General features: G+C 36.1%; 2 protein-coding genes across 6 annotated transcripts in view; both read left to right on the forward strand.

The window, feature by feature from the left end:
- Positions 1 to 14,132, forward strand: part of TRAK2 (trafficking kinesin protein 2) — a 64,001-nt gene extending 49,869 nt beyond the window's left edge. For all 5 annotated transcript variants that reach the window (XM_058709229.1, XM_058709210.1, XM_058709218.1 and 2 more), the window contains 6 exons: positions 1,844 to 1,923; positions 2,465 to 2,668; positions 4,582 to 4,880; positions 6,234 to 6,482; positions 8,371 to 8,476; positions 12,001 to 14,132. In XM_058709229.1, coding sequence (XP_058565212.1) covers positions 1,844 to 1,923; positions 2,465 to 2,668; positions 4,582 to 4,880; positions 6,234 to 6,482; positions 8,371 to 8,476; positions 12,001 to 12,679 — 1,617 coding nt within the window. In that variant the 3' untranslated portion in view covers positions 12,680 to 14,132. The remainder of the gene's footprint in view (positions 1 to 1,843; positions 1,924 to 2,464; positions 2,669 to 4,581; positions 4,881 to 6,233; positions 6,483 to 8,370; positions 8,477 to 12,000) is intronic.
- The window catches only part of FLACC1 (flagellum associated containing coiled-coil domains 1), a 61,803-nt gene continuing 55,324 nt past the window's right edge, over positions 8,418 to 14,896 (forward strand). The window contains exon 1 of the mRNA XM_058709513.1: positions 8,418 to 8,476. The gene's annotated coding sequence lies outside the window, so the exon portion shown is untranslated. The remainder of the gene's footprint in view (positions 8,477 to 14,896) is intronic.

A 14,896-nucleotide genomic window follows, 5' to 3' on the forward strand; every position in this document is an offset into this window, starting at 1 on the left:
TAATTTTAAACTTAGACTAATATTACAAAAATAGTACAAAAACTCTCATATATCATTCATCTAGATTCCCCAATTTTTAACATTTTACTACATTTGCCATATCATTCTGTTATATTTTTTCTGGACCATTTAACAGTAAGTTACAGAGACACCCTATTAACTCCTAATACTTCAGTGTGTATCTACCATAAACAAGGACACTCCTATATAACTATGCTACAGCCGTCGAAGTCAGAAAACTGTCATTGATATACAATACTATCATCTCATCCACAGAGCCCTAAGTTTAAATTTTACCAGTTGTCCCAACAATATCCTTTGAAGGATATGTTGCATTTGGTTGTTTCAAAAGGCCTGTTTTACATGCCTTTCATTACCTTTGTAGAATGTCCTCAGTTTGGGTTTGTCTAATGTTTCCTCATGATTAGATTCAGGCAATTTATTTTTGGCAGAAATAATGCCATGTTCTTCTCAGTACACTGTAATAGGAGGCTCACGTTGTCTATCCCATTACTGATGATGTTAACTTTACTAAGTTAAGGTAGTATCTGCCAACTTTTTCTATTCTAAAGTTAATGTTAATTGATAACTAATTAAATTAGTGTTGCTAATTAACTTTACAATGATGAAAATTGGCAGATGCTACCTTAGCCAAGTGATCAAAGTTACTATTTTGTGGGAAGATACTTTAAGACCTATTTAAATATCCTGTTTTTCTCAGCAAACTTTTATCTGCTAATTTTAACACCTAGGGATGGTTCATGTCTGACTCAGTTTTTACTAAGACGATTGCCAAATGGTGATTTTCTAATTCCATCATTTTTTCAACATTTATTAATCAACATTTTTTTGTCAGAACCTTTCTGTCTCATTTATTTATTCATTTGTTCATTTAGTTATGTTCGTATGGACTCTTCCTATTTTAGTCAATGGATTACAGTCCATTATTACTAATTTTTATTTTGATACTTAAATTGTCACAGATATGGCCAGCATGATCTCCTTTAAGTTCATCTTGCCCTTTTCCTGTCCCAGTCCTGGAGTCAACCATTTCTCCAAGGAGGTCTGGTTAGTTTTAATGAGGAATGATATTTAGAATTCAAGATCTGGGTCCTGTGTGTCCATTGCCACTAGAGTATCATTACTTCTAGTCCCTCTCAGCAGATAGAGCTAGAAAATATATGTATGTTCATGCATACACCCACTGAAACACATCCATATCTATGTTCCAATCCATATTTATGTTCATCTGTCTACATGTATTTAAAAACATGAGTTCACACCAGTATCTCCAATTCTAGCCATTGTCAGCCCAGCCTCACCGAGCATGGCACTCATGCTAGTTGAATCCTCATTTCTGACCAGGGAAAAGGAAAACTTGCTTATTTTTCCTTAATGATTTTTCTACATTATAAAAGCCATACATGTTTATTATAGAAAAGTTAGAGATTACAGAGAAGCAAAAAGAAATTGTGAAATACTGTCAAATCCTGACTTCCAGAGAATTATTATTGGCATCTCGGTTTATAGCCGTTCAGATCTTTTGGTTTTTTGTGTCTACGTAGGTAATATATTTTGTTTATCATATTGGTTTTTCCCACTGCTCGCCTGTAAAAAGATATCATGAAAAAGAAGTTGGTTCTTGTTTAAAAGTTACATTTCCAAAGTGCCTCTCTTTTTTTTTTTTGCATTTTGGCCTGTGCCTATTTTCTTGTGTTTTCTTTTATTGTAACACCAAAAGTATTGGACCCTGGAGACTCTGTTAATTCATGTAAGGATAACCCATTTCTCCTAACCGTCTTCTTACATAATCAGTATAGGAATCTCACACTCTTTTTCTTAGGAATCCCTGGCAGCTGAGATTGAGGGGACCATGCGTAAAAAGTTGAGTTTGGATGAGGAATCTTCTCTCTTCAAACAAAAGTAAGTACAATCACATGTATTGTTACCCAGGCACTGGGATGGAATTAAAAAGAAAGCACAATCCAAAGTGATAGGTATTTTGAGAATTCAGTTGTAAATCTGCTTAGTATTCAGTTTTTTTCTCATAGTGCTGACATTTGGGTTTTTTTTACATATTTTTTAAATGTTTATTTATTAGAGAGAGAGCAGGCAAGCAGGGGAGAGGCAGAGAGAGAGAGAGAGAAAGGGAGAGAGAATCCCAAGCAGGCTTTGTACTGCCAGTGCAGAGTCCGATGTGGGGATCAATCTCACGAACATGAGATCATGACCTGAGCTGAAATGAACAGTCAGACATTTAACCAATTGAGCCCCAAGGCTCAATAGTGCTCACATTTGTGGGAGTGTTCTCTTGTTCTGAAGCTTATTTTCCAATAATTTCTCTTAAAATTTAGAGGCTAGTCGGGGTAGTTTTATTTTCAATGAATTGTACACACGTGTCTCTTTTCTAAAGCACTCCAGTGGTAGACAGTGGCAATAATGAAAACTACTTCTTTTTTGACAGAGCCCAACAGAAACGGGTATTTGATACTGTCAAGGTTGCCAATGACACACGGGGCCGCTCTATCCCATTCCCAGCTCTGCTGCCCATTCCAGGGTCCAACCGTTCAAGTGTCATCATGACAGCAAAACCTTTTGAGTCTGGTTTGCAACAAACAGAGGACAAAACCCTCCTGAACCAGGGGGGCAACTCAGAAGAGGTTTCAGAGTAAGAAATATAGATCATGGCAGTTATCGTGTATTTCTTATGGCATTGACATACCAGCTGCCCATACTTATATTCCAGCATTGTTCTGTGCTATTCCAAGGAATTTCTGGAACTGTCAGTTTTCATTCAGTAATGATGCCCAATAGCATTATTTGTAAGACAGATCATTGACTTCCTAAAAGTTTTTGGAGTAAAAAGGCTACATTTAATTAAGTATATTCAAAACAGAAGTTGCATTGAAGTGTAAAATTCTTTACTACTTTCTTCTTCAGTGTGGCAAAGTTTGAATCTAAATCTTCATGTTCTAAGTCAGATTTTTTTGAATCTGTTTGGTCATTGGCAGTTTATGCATAGCATCAGTGACACTTTACATAACCCATGCTCATAATCTCAACTGCTTTGGTGCCTTTAGGATAAACAATAAACTTGAATACCTATTGAGGAAAAGTAGGTTGCTCTTAACTTCCTATTTGTTTAAGCTTAGACTTTTTCCAGCTTTCATTAATTCATCTTATTGAACTATAAATAACTAGAAATTAAACAGCATTACTGGAAAGTCACCTGAAGGCTTTCGAAAGATAGGTTTTTTGTACCTGAGAGAAATCTTCCTAATGCAGAAATCTATCCTAGGACATACCAAATACCCAACAAGTATTAGCTGCTCTCAGTAGTAGTAGTGGTGGTGGTGGTAGTGGTGGTGTTTTTACCATTATTGAATCCTCATTGTGGACTAGGAGCTAAATCTTATTTAATACTGTCAACAACCCTGTAGTGTAGGTACTATACCTTTTTAATTTACAGTTGAGGGAAGTGAGGCTCAACTCACTATGTAGGTTGCCCAGGGTCACTTCACATGAAGGTATTGGTCACATCACACTGTTGTAGGGTCACATTTCTGTAAACTACAGATTTGGTCCATGGATACACTTTGGTTCAAAAATAAAAATATTTGTGTTTCAAAAGAAAGAAATAAAGAAAGATTTCTCATCCTGGGTTTTCTATTGTATTTCAGTTTGTACCTACAGTAGCTTTGTATGTCAATACTGTGTCGTTGATCATAGTTATCTTAGGAAGAGATCAACAATCAGATCTCTGTGAATTCACATAGAGTAGCCAGGAGCAACTACGGTTTGGCTTGCTACTCTTTCTTTTGATATCAATTGTTAGATACCTCCGATTTCAAAAATATGGAAAAGGAACAAATGTGTTTACAGAACTATGAAAATATAGTATTTACAAATCTTGGGGGTTTTTTAAATGTTCTGCAATATTCGTGGAGGACTACATGGCCTAAAGCAAATTTTTTCACATTTTATATTTTGAAATTGTTTGTTTTGCAGTTAATGGCATGTCATAGTTTAATGGGTTGCATTTTTTCTTTCTTAGTAGTACATAAAATAATGATACCTCTTGCAATCAATGGTTTTATAGATTCAATGCAATGTGATAATTTTTATTTTTCTGGCTACCTGAACTGAATTTATATAGTCATATCCGTAGTTTTATAAGTTAAGTGACGATACTTATGGTGAGCATTGAGTAATGTTTATAGTTCTCAAATCAATATATTATACACCTGAAACTACTGTAACATTGTATGTTAATTGTACTCCAAAAAAATTTTAAGTGAAATAGAAAAATTAGTAAACACCACATAATAACCAGTATGTTTTTATTTATCTGAAGTTGCTTGAAATGATCCATAAAAAATGACATGTAGTATTAGTGATTTTGGTTTATTGTTATTATTTCTGTATTATTGACACCTAAGAAAAAACACTTTGATATCTAAGAAAAAAACGCTTTGAATTTAATCAGTTTCTTAAACATTCACTATTGTAGAAAAGAGAAGTCTAGGTTGTGCTTCTCAACCTTACCCTTACAGATCTAGTCAGTGAATGATTTTCCCACAGGAACATTCAGAAGCTGGGTCAACCAGGACCCTCTGAAGATAGTGATTTGGCTACAGCACTGCATCGCCTTAGTCTGCGGCGACAGAACTACTTAAGTGAAAAGCAGTTCTTTGCTGAAGAATGGGAACGGAAGATCCAGGTTCTGGCTGACCAGAAAGAAGGGGTTAGTGGCTGTGGCACCCCCACAGAGAGCCTTGCCTCTCTGTACACCGACCAGTCAGAGATCACAGACCTCAGCAGTGCCAGTTGCCTTCGAGGTTTTATGCCTGAGAAATTACAAATTGTCAAGCCACTTGAAGGTAATAAATCAATAAGGGCCATTTGTAAGCCCTGTTGGTTATTGGCCTTTCCTTTTCCTGGAATTAAACTTTGTATTGTAATTATAAGAGGACTATGTACAGGAGATACTTTTATTATCCCTAAACCTCATTTGTGTGACAGTGTATTATAGTACTTTGTGGAAAAAGTGTGTGCAGAGATCTGCATTCTCCCATCATCAGCCATCAGTATTTTTTTAATATAAATGTGATGGAGAAAGAGCAGTCTTTTCTTTTGTCCTTAGCTAAGAAATATCATTGACGGCAATTTTCATGGTAAAACAAATGGGATATAATAAATAAATGAAAATAATATAGGTGTAATACTTTGTCTCTACCTTTCTATTCAGAAAAAGAGTTCCTTACCCAGGAAGTGTCATTTACTTAGAGATGTGTGTGTCTGGGTTGGATGGTTTTGTTTTTCCAGTTTTTGCTAATTTCTTTTCAGTTTTTGTTCTCTCCTAAAATAGAATTTGAATTCAAAGTAAATTTGTTTTATGGAATATTGATTACCTTCAAATGATTCTGTTATTATCATAAAAGAGTCTGCATTAGACAAAATTTTGAGTTGGTAATCTATAAGGAACCCTCAAACTCGAAGGTTCTATAAGTTAGTTTTATTCATTAATGATCAGTTCAGGTATTTGTCAGAGTTGCCCCCTTAGGATGAAATGTCTGTAGTGACATAATTAGACATTGCATCTCGTGCAGGTGCTTGGGGTGGTCATTTGCCAGAGTTCATAGATAAGAACCATAGGGATATATCTTCCTTTTAGCATCTCCTTCACTTTCCTACTCTGCCTGAAGAGCCTGGGGAAAGGAGAGTTATGAGCAGGATGGGGAAGAATACAAAAAATAAAACAAAACACTGAAATTCAGGTGTCTTTTAATTAGGAGCCTGGCTTTTGACTTCAAAGTTCATAAGTGTAGTTTCAAGCCAAGAAAGTATTGATTTTTGTTCACCTGGGAAAATACAGCCCCACCTCTGAGGTGCATATCTTATTTCTCATCACTACCTCAGCATCCTAGTTCCTATCAAGGGTGCTGCCTTGACTTTTTCACCCCTGCTTTAGGTGTCCTTTTTAAAGTTAACTTTTGAAATTGAAAGATTATTGTTCATACCTTTAGCATCTTGTCAGTCTTCCACAGAGAACTTCATACAAATTTTACCAAAACATTAAGACTGAATAAGTAGTTTTATTGTTAGCCTTAATATTTCACACATTATAATTTTCGCCTCTGTGTCAAGATTGAATACTTGTTGGGAAATTTAAAACATGCCTTGTTGTTTTGTTTGTTTGTTTGTTTGTTTGTTTGTTGGTCTTGCACGTTCAGGATCACAAACTTTGCACCACTGGCAGCAGCTTGCTCAACCAAATTTAGGAACCATTCTTGACCCACGACCAGGTGTCATCACTAAAGGCTTTACCCAGTTGCCCAAGGATGCCATCTATCACCTCTCAGATTTAGAAGAGGATGAAGAGGAAGGTATCACTTTTCAAGTGGAACAGAACCCTTCAATATCCAAGCCAGTAACAGGAATCTTCCTTCCACCCATTACTTCAGCTAGTGGTCCAGTTACAGGTAAGAATAGTGCTTGGTGAATGTAGTCCAATAATTTTGCATTCTGACTTAACAGTATGGTCACGTGACTACCTTGATTTAAATCTAACTGGAATGTACTCAGTCTTTAACATAAGAAAATAAAAATCTATAGCAATAGTGGCCCTTCTCATTCTACTTCTTAACCAGCCTGCATAAGTAGATTGGGCAGAGAGAAAGATCAATTCAGTCAGTGGTTCATAAACCTTTTGAGCTCAGGATCTCTTTACATCCTTAAAAAAAATTGAGAATTCCAGAGAGTTTGTCTTTGTGAGTTGTATCTATTGATATTTACCATGTTAGAAATCAAAACTGAGAAATTATAAAAATATTTATTAACTCATTTAAAAATAATAATTACATGCTAACACAAATAGCATGTTTTATGAAAAATAGCTGTTTCCTTTACATAGTGAGAAGGTATTGTTTTACAATTTTGTAAGCCTCTAATTTATGGCTTGAAAGAAGATATCTGGATTTTCATACAGCTTCTACATTCAGTCTATTATAGTATGTTGCTTTGCTTGAAGAATATAAAGAAAATGCAGGCTCACACAGAGGTGTAGGTATGAAAGCAAAGAGTATTTTAATAACCCCTTCAGGTATTTGTGAATATTTTTTTGATATTACACCAAAACTTGATAAGTAGCAGTTTCTTTGTAGCAATATGGAATCCAAAAACCTATCATACTTTGTTACATTAAAGTCTGTTGGTCTATCCTACACTTTGAATCCATCTTTTACCCATGCATGATTTTATAACTTCATGCACTAGTCATTTGGAAAATATTGGTTCTCTGAGTTATGCACATCTCTAAATGTTAACCTATTTCATTATATAATATATTAAAATTACGTTACTATCACCACCTATGTCATCAGATAAGTCTTTTACTATTATGAAGCTTTAAAGCTCCCAGGGGTGGATATAAGTTCTGCAAAACTTGAATTTTCACTTGAAAGTGCAAATGACAGCAAATCCTATAAGCCATTTTTATTTATTGAAGAGACAGGCTCACTACCTTCATTTCCAAGAAAATTTCTGCCAGATAGCTAAGTCTGAATAACTAGTTTGTTAGTTGTTCTTTCAGTTAAAAATGGTGTTCCATGAGAAAATTTCAACTCAATTGCCCATGTGCTTTTTCCTCTAGATGACCATTGTATCTTGGTATGCAGCAGAGTGCTTAATACTAACTTCCCATTTAATCACACAGAATTTAAGATACAAGGGTCAAGATTTAATAAGTAGTTTTTACTGCTTCATCAAAGACGTTCTTGTGTGAATCTGGCTGCTTTTTTTTTTTTTTTTTTTTTTTTTTTGCTATGGTGGGTGAACAACAGTGAAAAATATTCACATAGCTTGGTGCCATTGCCTTGATTTGTGCTAAGGTGCCAGCAGATTTGCTCACCATTGCTTTTGTACCAACCATGCAAATGCCAACCCAGTCAAAAAGGCAAAGAGCATCTTAGGGTTGCTATGAAAGTAGTTTTGACCTGTGGATTCCCGTAAGGATCTGCAAACCACACTTTGAGAACTGCTGGAGTAGTTTGACTAGAAAGATTGAACTGACTAGATCTTGTTTGGGATGTTGGGGGCGGGGGAGTTAATGTACTTTTTCAGAATGTGTTTTTTTCTTATTTCCAAGCTATTTTTAATCCCTTTAAATTACAGTTTTAAAGTATTGAAGGATTCAACTATGTACTAGCCAGGTGATACTAATACAATATTTATGTATATTTCATTTCCAAATTTAGTGGTTTTTGTACAAAATACCCTTGATTAATGCTATATTATTAATAGTGATGAACGTCTTACATTATTAACCTAGTCTTTCAATTTTGTTTGATTCCACAAAAATCTCTACTTCAGTTGCAACTTCAAACCCAGGAAAGTGTCTGTCATGCACAAACTCGACATTCACCTTCACTACCTGTAGGATATTGCATCCTTCTGATATCACTCAGGTTACCCCCAGGTAAGGGGTCTGGGCAATTTGGGGCCTAAAATTTCTTTCCTTTTGAAAACTTTGTTTTCATGAATTTACCTTTAAAATTACTTTCATGTAAATCCCAGATTTTTAATTAATGTTCTATGATCATTTGTCTTTAGGATATTTTCACATTGTATCTTCTCCTTTGATCATTGTAACTCTTCAAAGTGGCAGGGCAAGTGAGTATGTATTGTGTAAGTGAAAAACTGAGACAGAGAAAGTCTAGGTAACTGGTCCAAGTCGGAGAGGTAGCAAATGACCCAACTGCAGCTCAGAGTAAGCCAAGCTCTAAGATTTGAGGGACTAGTCCTCAGCACAAGACTCCCCTCACTTCTGACACTACTTGCAAGTTCACAGGGTTCCCAGAACCATTCTCGGGTTTCATAATTTGCTAGAAGGACTCACAGAACTTTCTGAAAACATGATGTCCATGGCTGCTATTTATTACTGGGAATGGATATAGGTTAAAATTAGCCAAAAGAAGAGATATAATAGGTCAGAGTCTGGGAGAGTTCCACATGAAAAGTTTCCCTTGTCCTTAGGATTTATTACTTTCCTAGCATCGATGTGTGATAGTACATGCAGAATATTGCCAGCTAGGGAAGCTTACCCAAGCCTCAGTGTCCAAATTTTTTATTGAGGCTTTAGTGCATAGTCTATTGGTTGATTGATTGATTACCCATTGATTGATTACCCATTGAGCTCACTTCCAGATCCAGTGACCTAAAGTCCCCACCTTAAACCACATGGTTGTTCTCTCTGGCATGGCTAGTCCCCTCCCTGAAACTATTGGGTGTGGCCAGGCTCACCCCAAGATCTAGTGTGGCCAGCTTTCATCCTGAGCAAAGACACTTCTATCAGACATGGCATAGATTACTTTCCAGAAGCTTGAGGACAAAAGCCAGAACCCTTTGGGCAAGGCCAAATTATTTACTACATAGGCTAGAACATGAATATTCTAACACATAATTGAGGGATCTTATTCAGCCATATTGATGCTATTTCTGGCCCACCAATTCCCAAAAGAATTGAAGGTACTTTTCAAAGGTATAGAGAACATTGCAGGGATAATGTTAACTAGAAGTAGAGGAGAAAAATGAAGCAAAGAGGAATCAAAGGTAAGGATATAAAATGGATAGAATAAAATTAGTATACAAGTTGTAACATAAAGTCTTATATACTTGCTAGTGTGAACCATGTATCTGAGTCTTAACTTTCTAGCTGCCATTGTAGAGGGAAATAAGATTATGATTTACAAGGTATGTAAGAGCAAATCAATTATTTCACAAAGCATTTGGCTTTCATCCAATAAAGATCTCAGTATAAGTCTGTAATGAACAAGCTTATGTGCAATTTTTCTACTTTGTTCTTATAGTCAACAAGATAACAAGTTTATAGAATTGGTTCCTGGGAAGACTCTCAATACAAGTTGATACCATCATATGAAGTGTACAGTTTGGGAAAGGACTGGCAGTTCTACAGTAAAGTAGGGACAGGGAGGTGGGAAACTAGGAATAGTCTGTAGATGGCATTGGATTAGAGATTCTTAGTTGGACTTGTTTAATCAAGAAGCCAAATATGTTTTTAGTTTATTTCTTTTATACTAGTTGATACTTTAGAAAGTTCATTAATAAATTATGAATTTTAATAATTTTGTTCATAATCATTAGAATTTTGTTATCTTGATATACTGAGTATTTTATGTTAAGTGAAAGTTTGTCTATTAAATACTGGTAACATTTGCTTAAGGGAGGAAAATTGTCTACAGAAGTCACTTCTCCATTCTATCACCATTTCCTCGAGTACATGATCTCTTAGTTTTTTTCTTCCTTTCTAACAAAACATAAAATAAGAAAGTTTCTAATAGTTGTTAAAGCTTTTAATTATTTTTATTTTCCAAGAAATATATGTTCTAAGTCAAGGTTAAGAAATATTTGTTCCATGGGTATCCTTATACTACTTTTGTTTGGAATTAACATTCTTGAAAATGGACATTTAAAAAAATATTTTTTTTAATGTTTATTTATTTTTGAGAGAGAGAGCCAGAGCATGAGCAGGGGAGGGGCAGAGAGGGAGGGGGACACAGAATCTGAAGCAGGCCCCAGGCTCCGAGCTGTTAGCACAAAGCCCAACACGGGCTAGAACTCATGAACCGTGAGATCATGACTTGAGCTGATGTCGGACGCTTAACCGACTAAGCCACCCAGGTGCCCCAAAAATGGAAGTTTAATCATTTCAACTTTTATTTGTTCTTAGTAATATAAAATTGAAAGATTAAAAGGAAATAAATTTCTCTTTAGAAAAGCGTCTTAGGTTTAATATAAAAGATTATATTTTCTAAAAGGTTGGAGAATTATTTACTTACAGATTGTTGTCTCTGGTGTCTTTCACTTTATAGAATGTATATAGTAGTAAAAATTTCTGAAATTTACTTCCTTTAATATTTTAAAGTTTTTTTGCTTTCAATTTTATTTTATTTTATTTTCAGCTTCACAGGTGAATTCTATGAAATATTTTTTAAATATAATTTATTGTCAATTAGCTAACACACACATGAAAAGATGCTCATCAGGGAAATACAAATCAAAACCACATTGAGATACCACCTCACATTGGTTAGAGTGGCTAAAATTAACAACTCAGGAAACAACAGATGCTGGTGAGGATGTGGAGAAACAGGAACCCTCTTGCACTGCTGGTGGGAATGCAAAATGGTGCAGCCACTCTGGAAAACAGTGTGGAGGTTCCTCAAAAAATTAAAAATAGAATCACCCTACGACCCAGCAATAGCACAACTAGGAATTTATCCAAAGGATACAGGAGTGCTGATTCATAAGGGCACATGTACCCCAATGTTTATAACAGTGCTTTCAACAATAGGCAAATTATGGAAAGAGCCCAAATGTTCATCAACCAATGAATGACTAATATTTTAATTTATTTTATTTCTTTTTTTTAAACTTTTTTTTAATGTTTATTTATTTGAGAGAGAGAGTGAGTAGGGGAGGAGCAGAGAGAGAGGGTGACACAGAATCCGAAGCAGGCTCCAGGCTCTGAGCTGTCAGCACAGAGCCTGACGCAGGGCTCAGACCCACGAACCGTGAGATCATGACCTGAGCCAAGTCAGACACTTAACTGACTGAGCCACCCAGGTGCCCCTAATTTCTTTTATTTCTATCATAAAATTTAGTCATATTCCCAAAAATATATATTTTGAGTTAAAATTTAAGAATAAAGTTAGAGTACAGTAAACTTTTTCATAACCTATGAAAAGAAGTATGTTTCATTGTTACAAATTACAAATAAGTAACCAGTCATTGAAGTAACATCAAAAGTCTTACTCTTCAGATCTTTCCACAGAGTTTAGTTATTGATACATTGCCTGTGCCTCTATATTTACTGTGGATAACTAATGTGATTACTTTAAATACTGTTTAGAAATTACTTTTATTTTTAAACCTCTCTTTTCTTTCTCTCTTTCTTTCTTTCTTTTTTTTTTCTTTTCAAAGTTCTGGGTTCCCTTCATTATCCTGTGGAAGTGCTGGTAGCAGTTCATCAAACACAGCGGTGAATTCTCCTGCTATGTCCTATAGACTCAGCATTGGTGAATCTATTACCAACAGACGAGATTCTACTATAACATTCAGCAGCACCATGAGCTTGGCCAAACTTCTACAGGAACGAGGCATTTCTGCTAAAGTGTATCACAGCCCAATTTCAGAGAACGCCCTCTTCCAGCCTGTCCCTAAATCCCTGGCTATTCCTTCCACACCACCAAATTCACCATCTCACTCACCCTGCCCTTCTCCTTTACCCTTTGAGCCTCGAGTGCATCTCTCTGAAAATTTTTTGGCCTCCCGACCAGCTGAAACATTCCTCCAGGAGATGTATGGTTTGAGACCTTCCCGGAATCCTCCTGATGTTGGCCAGTTGAAGATGAACTTAGTGGACAGGCTGAAGAGACTGGGGATAGCCAGAGTAATCAAAACCCCTAATGCACAGGAAAATGGAAGAAGCCAAGAGGCAGAAATTGGTCTTCAAAGACCAGACTCTGCTATTTATTTAAATTCAGGTAGCAATTTATTGAGTGGACTGAGGAGGAATCAGAGTCTTCCAGTCATGATGGGTAGCTTTGGCACGCCTGTATGCACATCCTCGCCAAAAATGGATGTCCTGAAGGAAGACTGAAGTTCAGCAATTAACTGATCTCTTAAACAAATTAGCACATGAAGGATAGATTTGCACTGATACATGTAGTCTGGTCTGACTGAGAGACAAGGAATGTTGCAGATGGATTGTGAATGTGGAAAGGGGAAGTGGAAGAATGGAAACAAAATTGAGATGAGCCCCTAATGAATGAGGTCTAATAAATTGCAAGTATAGATGAATGAGTCATGAGTGTTTGGAGGCAGAAAAGGAAGAAAGGTTTAATATACTCCTTCAGTTGAATGTTCCTATCTTGAAAATAAAAAGTGACTAGACAATAAATTCAGTAATACCGAAATATGCCAGAGATACTAAACTTGCTAGAACATTTATTCCTAGTAAACAAAAGCAGGAAGAACCCAGGTTAGGAGATGGGAAGAAAAAGGGAGCAGCCTTGACCATTGCCTATAAAAAGCTGTACTGCAGGGTTGTTGAGGTAAGCCCTGTCTGTTACTGAGACAAGGAAGATGCTTTTATGTTTTACCCTGTTAATGTCTGGATAAATTACATATCCATCAAATGGTATGTACACAGCATTAGCAAGCAAGGAATTTTATCTTTTTCATAAAATCAGAATAGTGGAGACTCTCTTTTTGCTTTCCATTTTCAAGGCTTTGAGCCACTGGGAGCCCAAACCACCCAAATTCCTTTTGTATTTGTGATTAATAAAAATTCATTTTTAAATTTGTATTTTTATACAACACCTCCCAAAAAACAACATGAATTGGGGGATAAGGATGTCCTTTAAGAAGGAAAATATGGGTAAGTTGGAACCAAGGAAACTTGTTTTCAAAATATTTTATTTAGATAAGTACAGTGGCCAAGAAATATGAACATAATTACATGGCTTTCAAATTTCCTTGGAGACTGGAAGGGGTTAAACCAGAAGTGCAATCAATAGGAATTAGGGAATGTTGTGTATTTATGTCTGTACGTTTTTTTGTAAGTAAAGTTAGTTGCAACTAAACTTTTTCCAAAGTGCTATGCATATTTTTCATTAAAGATGACATGTATTTGCACAAAATTTCTCAGGCATATTAAATTATTATAAGCTGAAGTAAAACCCAGGTGCTTGCTTTGAGATTGTGGTTTTTTTTAATCGTAAAATTAAAATACATCGTCTTTTTCTTGGTATCTGTAGAATTAGAGAATGAACTTTTTAATGGGGAAGTCAAAGTTTTTGCTTTTTTTCTGGGAATCTTTTTTTTTTTTTTTTTTGTACAGATTCTATGAAATGGCGAAGTGAAACTCGGGAATTCGGTTTCAGCATTCATCAGTGTGACACAAGGCTGTGAATTGGGAAGAAACAGATCTGTTTTACAAACTGTCGCTAATCAAGGCCTATTCCTCATCATGACATGGCTTTCTCTAGGCAGTACAGTTCAGAAAAAAAAAAACAAAAAAACATTATATGAAAGGCATGATAGAGAAGAAATGAGGGTGGAGGCTAATTATTTTGTTATTAAAAATGGGAGGCATATTACGTGATCTTTTTGGTGGTTAATTTGCAAATGTTTTGCTCCTTACTTCTGACTTAACCGGAAGGCAGTTTTGTGAAGCATTCTTTAAAATTTTTTTTTTCAACGTTTTTAATTTATTTTTGGGACAGAGAGAGACAGAGCATGAACGGGGGAGGGGCAGAGAGAGAGGGAGACACAGAATCGGAAACAGGCTCCAGGCTCCGAGCCATCAGCCCAGAGCCTGACGCGGGCTCGAACTCACGGACCGCGAGATCGTGACCTGGCTGAAGTCGGACGCTTAACCGACTGCGCCACCCAGGCGCCCCTTTGAAGCATTCTTGATGAGAGTCTTGCTCTGATTCCCATCAATACACCTATTCTCATGCCTGCAGAGGATCCTTCCTTTCTCCTCTTGTGGTGCCTCTCCTACATAAAGAGCTGTGTGTTCAAAAGGGTAGAAAAACCCACATGTGTGCATGGTAAGAATGTGTGAGTTTACCATGCTTTTTAGAAGCTTAATAAAACTTTTCTAAATTTCTTAAAAACAGAAAGTGAAAGTGCCCTCTCCACCTTCTTTCCGCTTTTGTCAGTCATGCTGAGATCAGCAGACCTTACATTAACATGTTCAGAAAGGATTCTAGCAGGTCTCCCATAAGTGAACATAAGTGTCCCTGAATGTGGTAGGCATTAGCCAGAAGAATTCCATGTTTAAAGATGTTTAAATTTCCAGAATATTCCA

The sequence above is a fragment of the Neofelis nebulosa genome, chromosome 2, assembly GCF_028018385.1.
Source record: "Neofelis nebulosa isolate mNeoNeb1 chromosome 2, mNeoNeb1.pri, whole genome shotgun sequence".
In the NCBI taxonomy this organism is placed as follows: domain Eukaryota; kingdom Metazoa; phylum Chordata; class Mammalia; order Carnivora; family Felidae; genus Neofelis; species Neofelis nebulosa.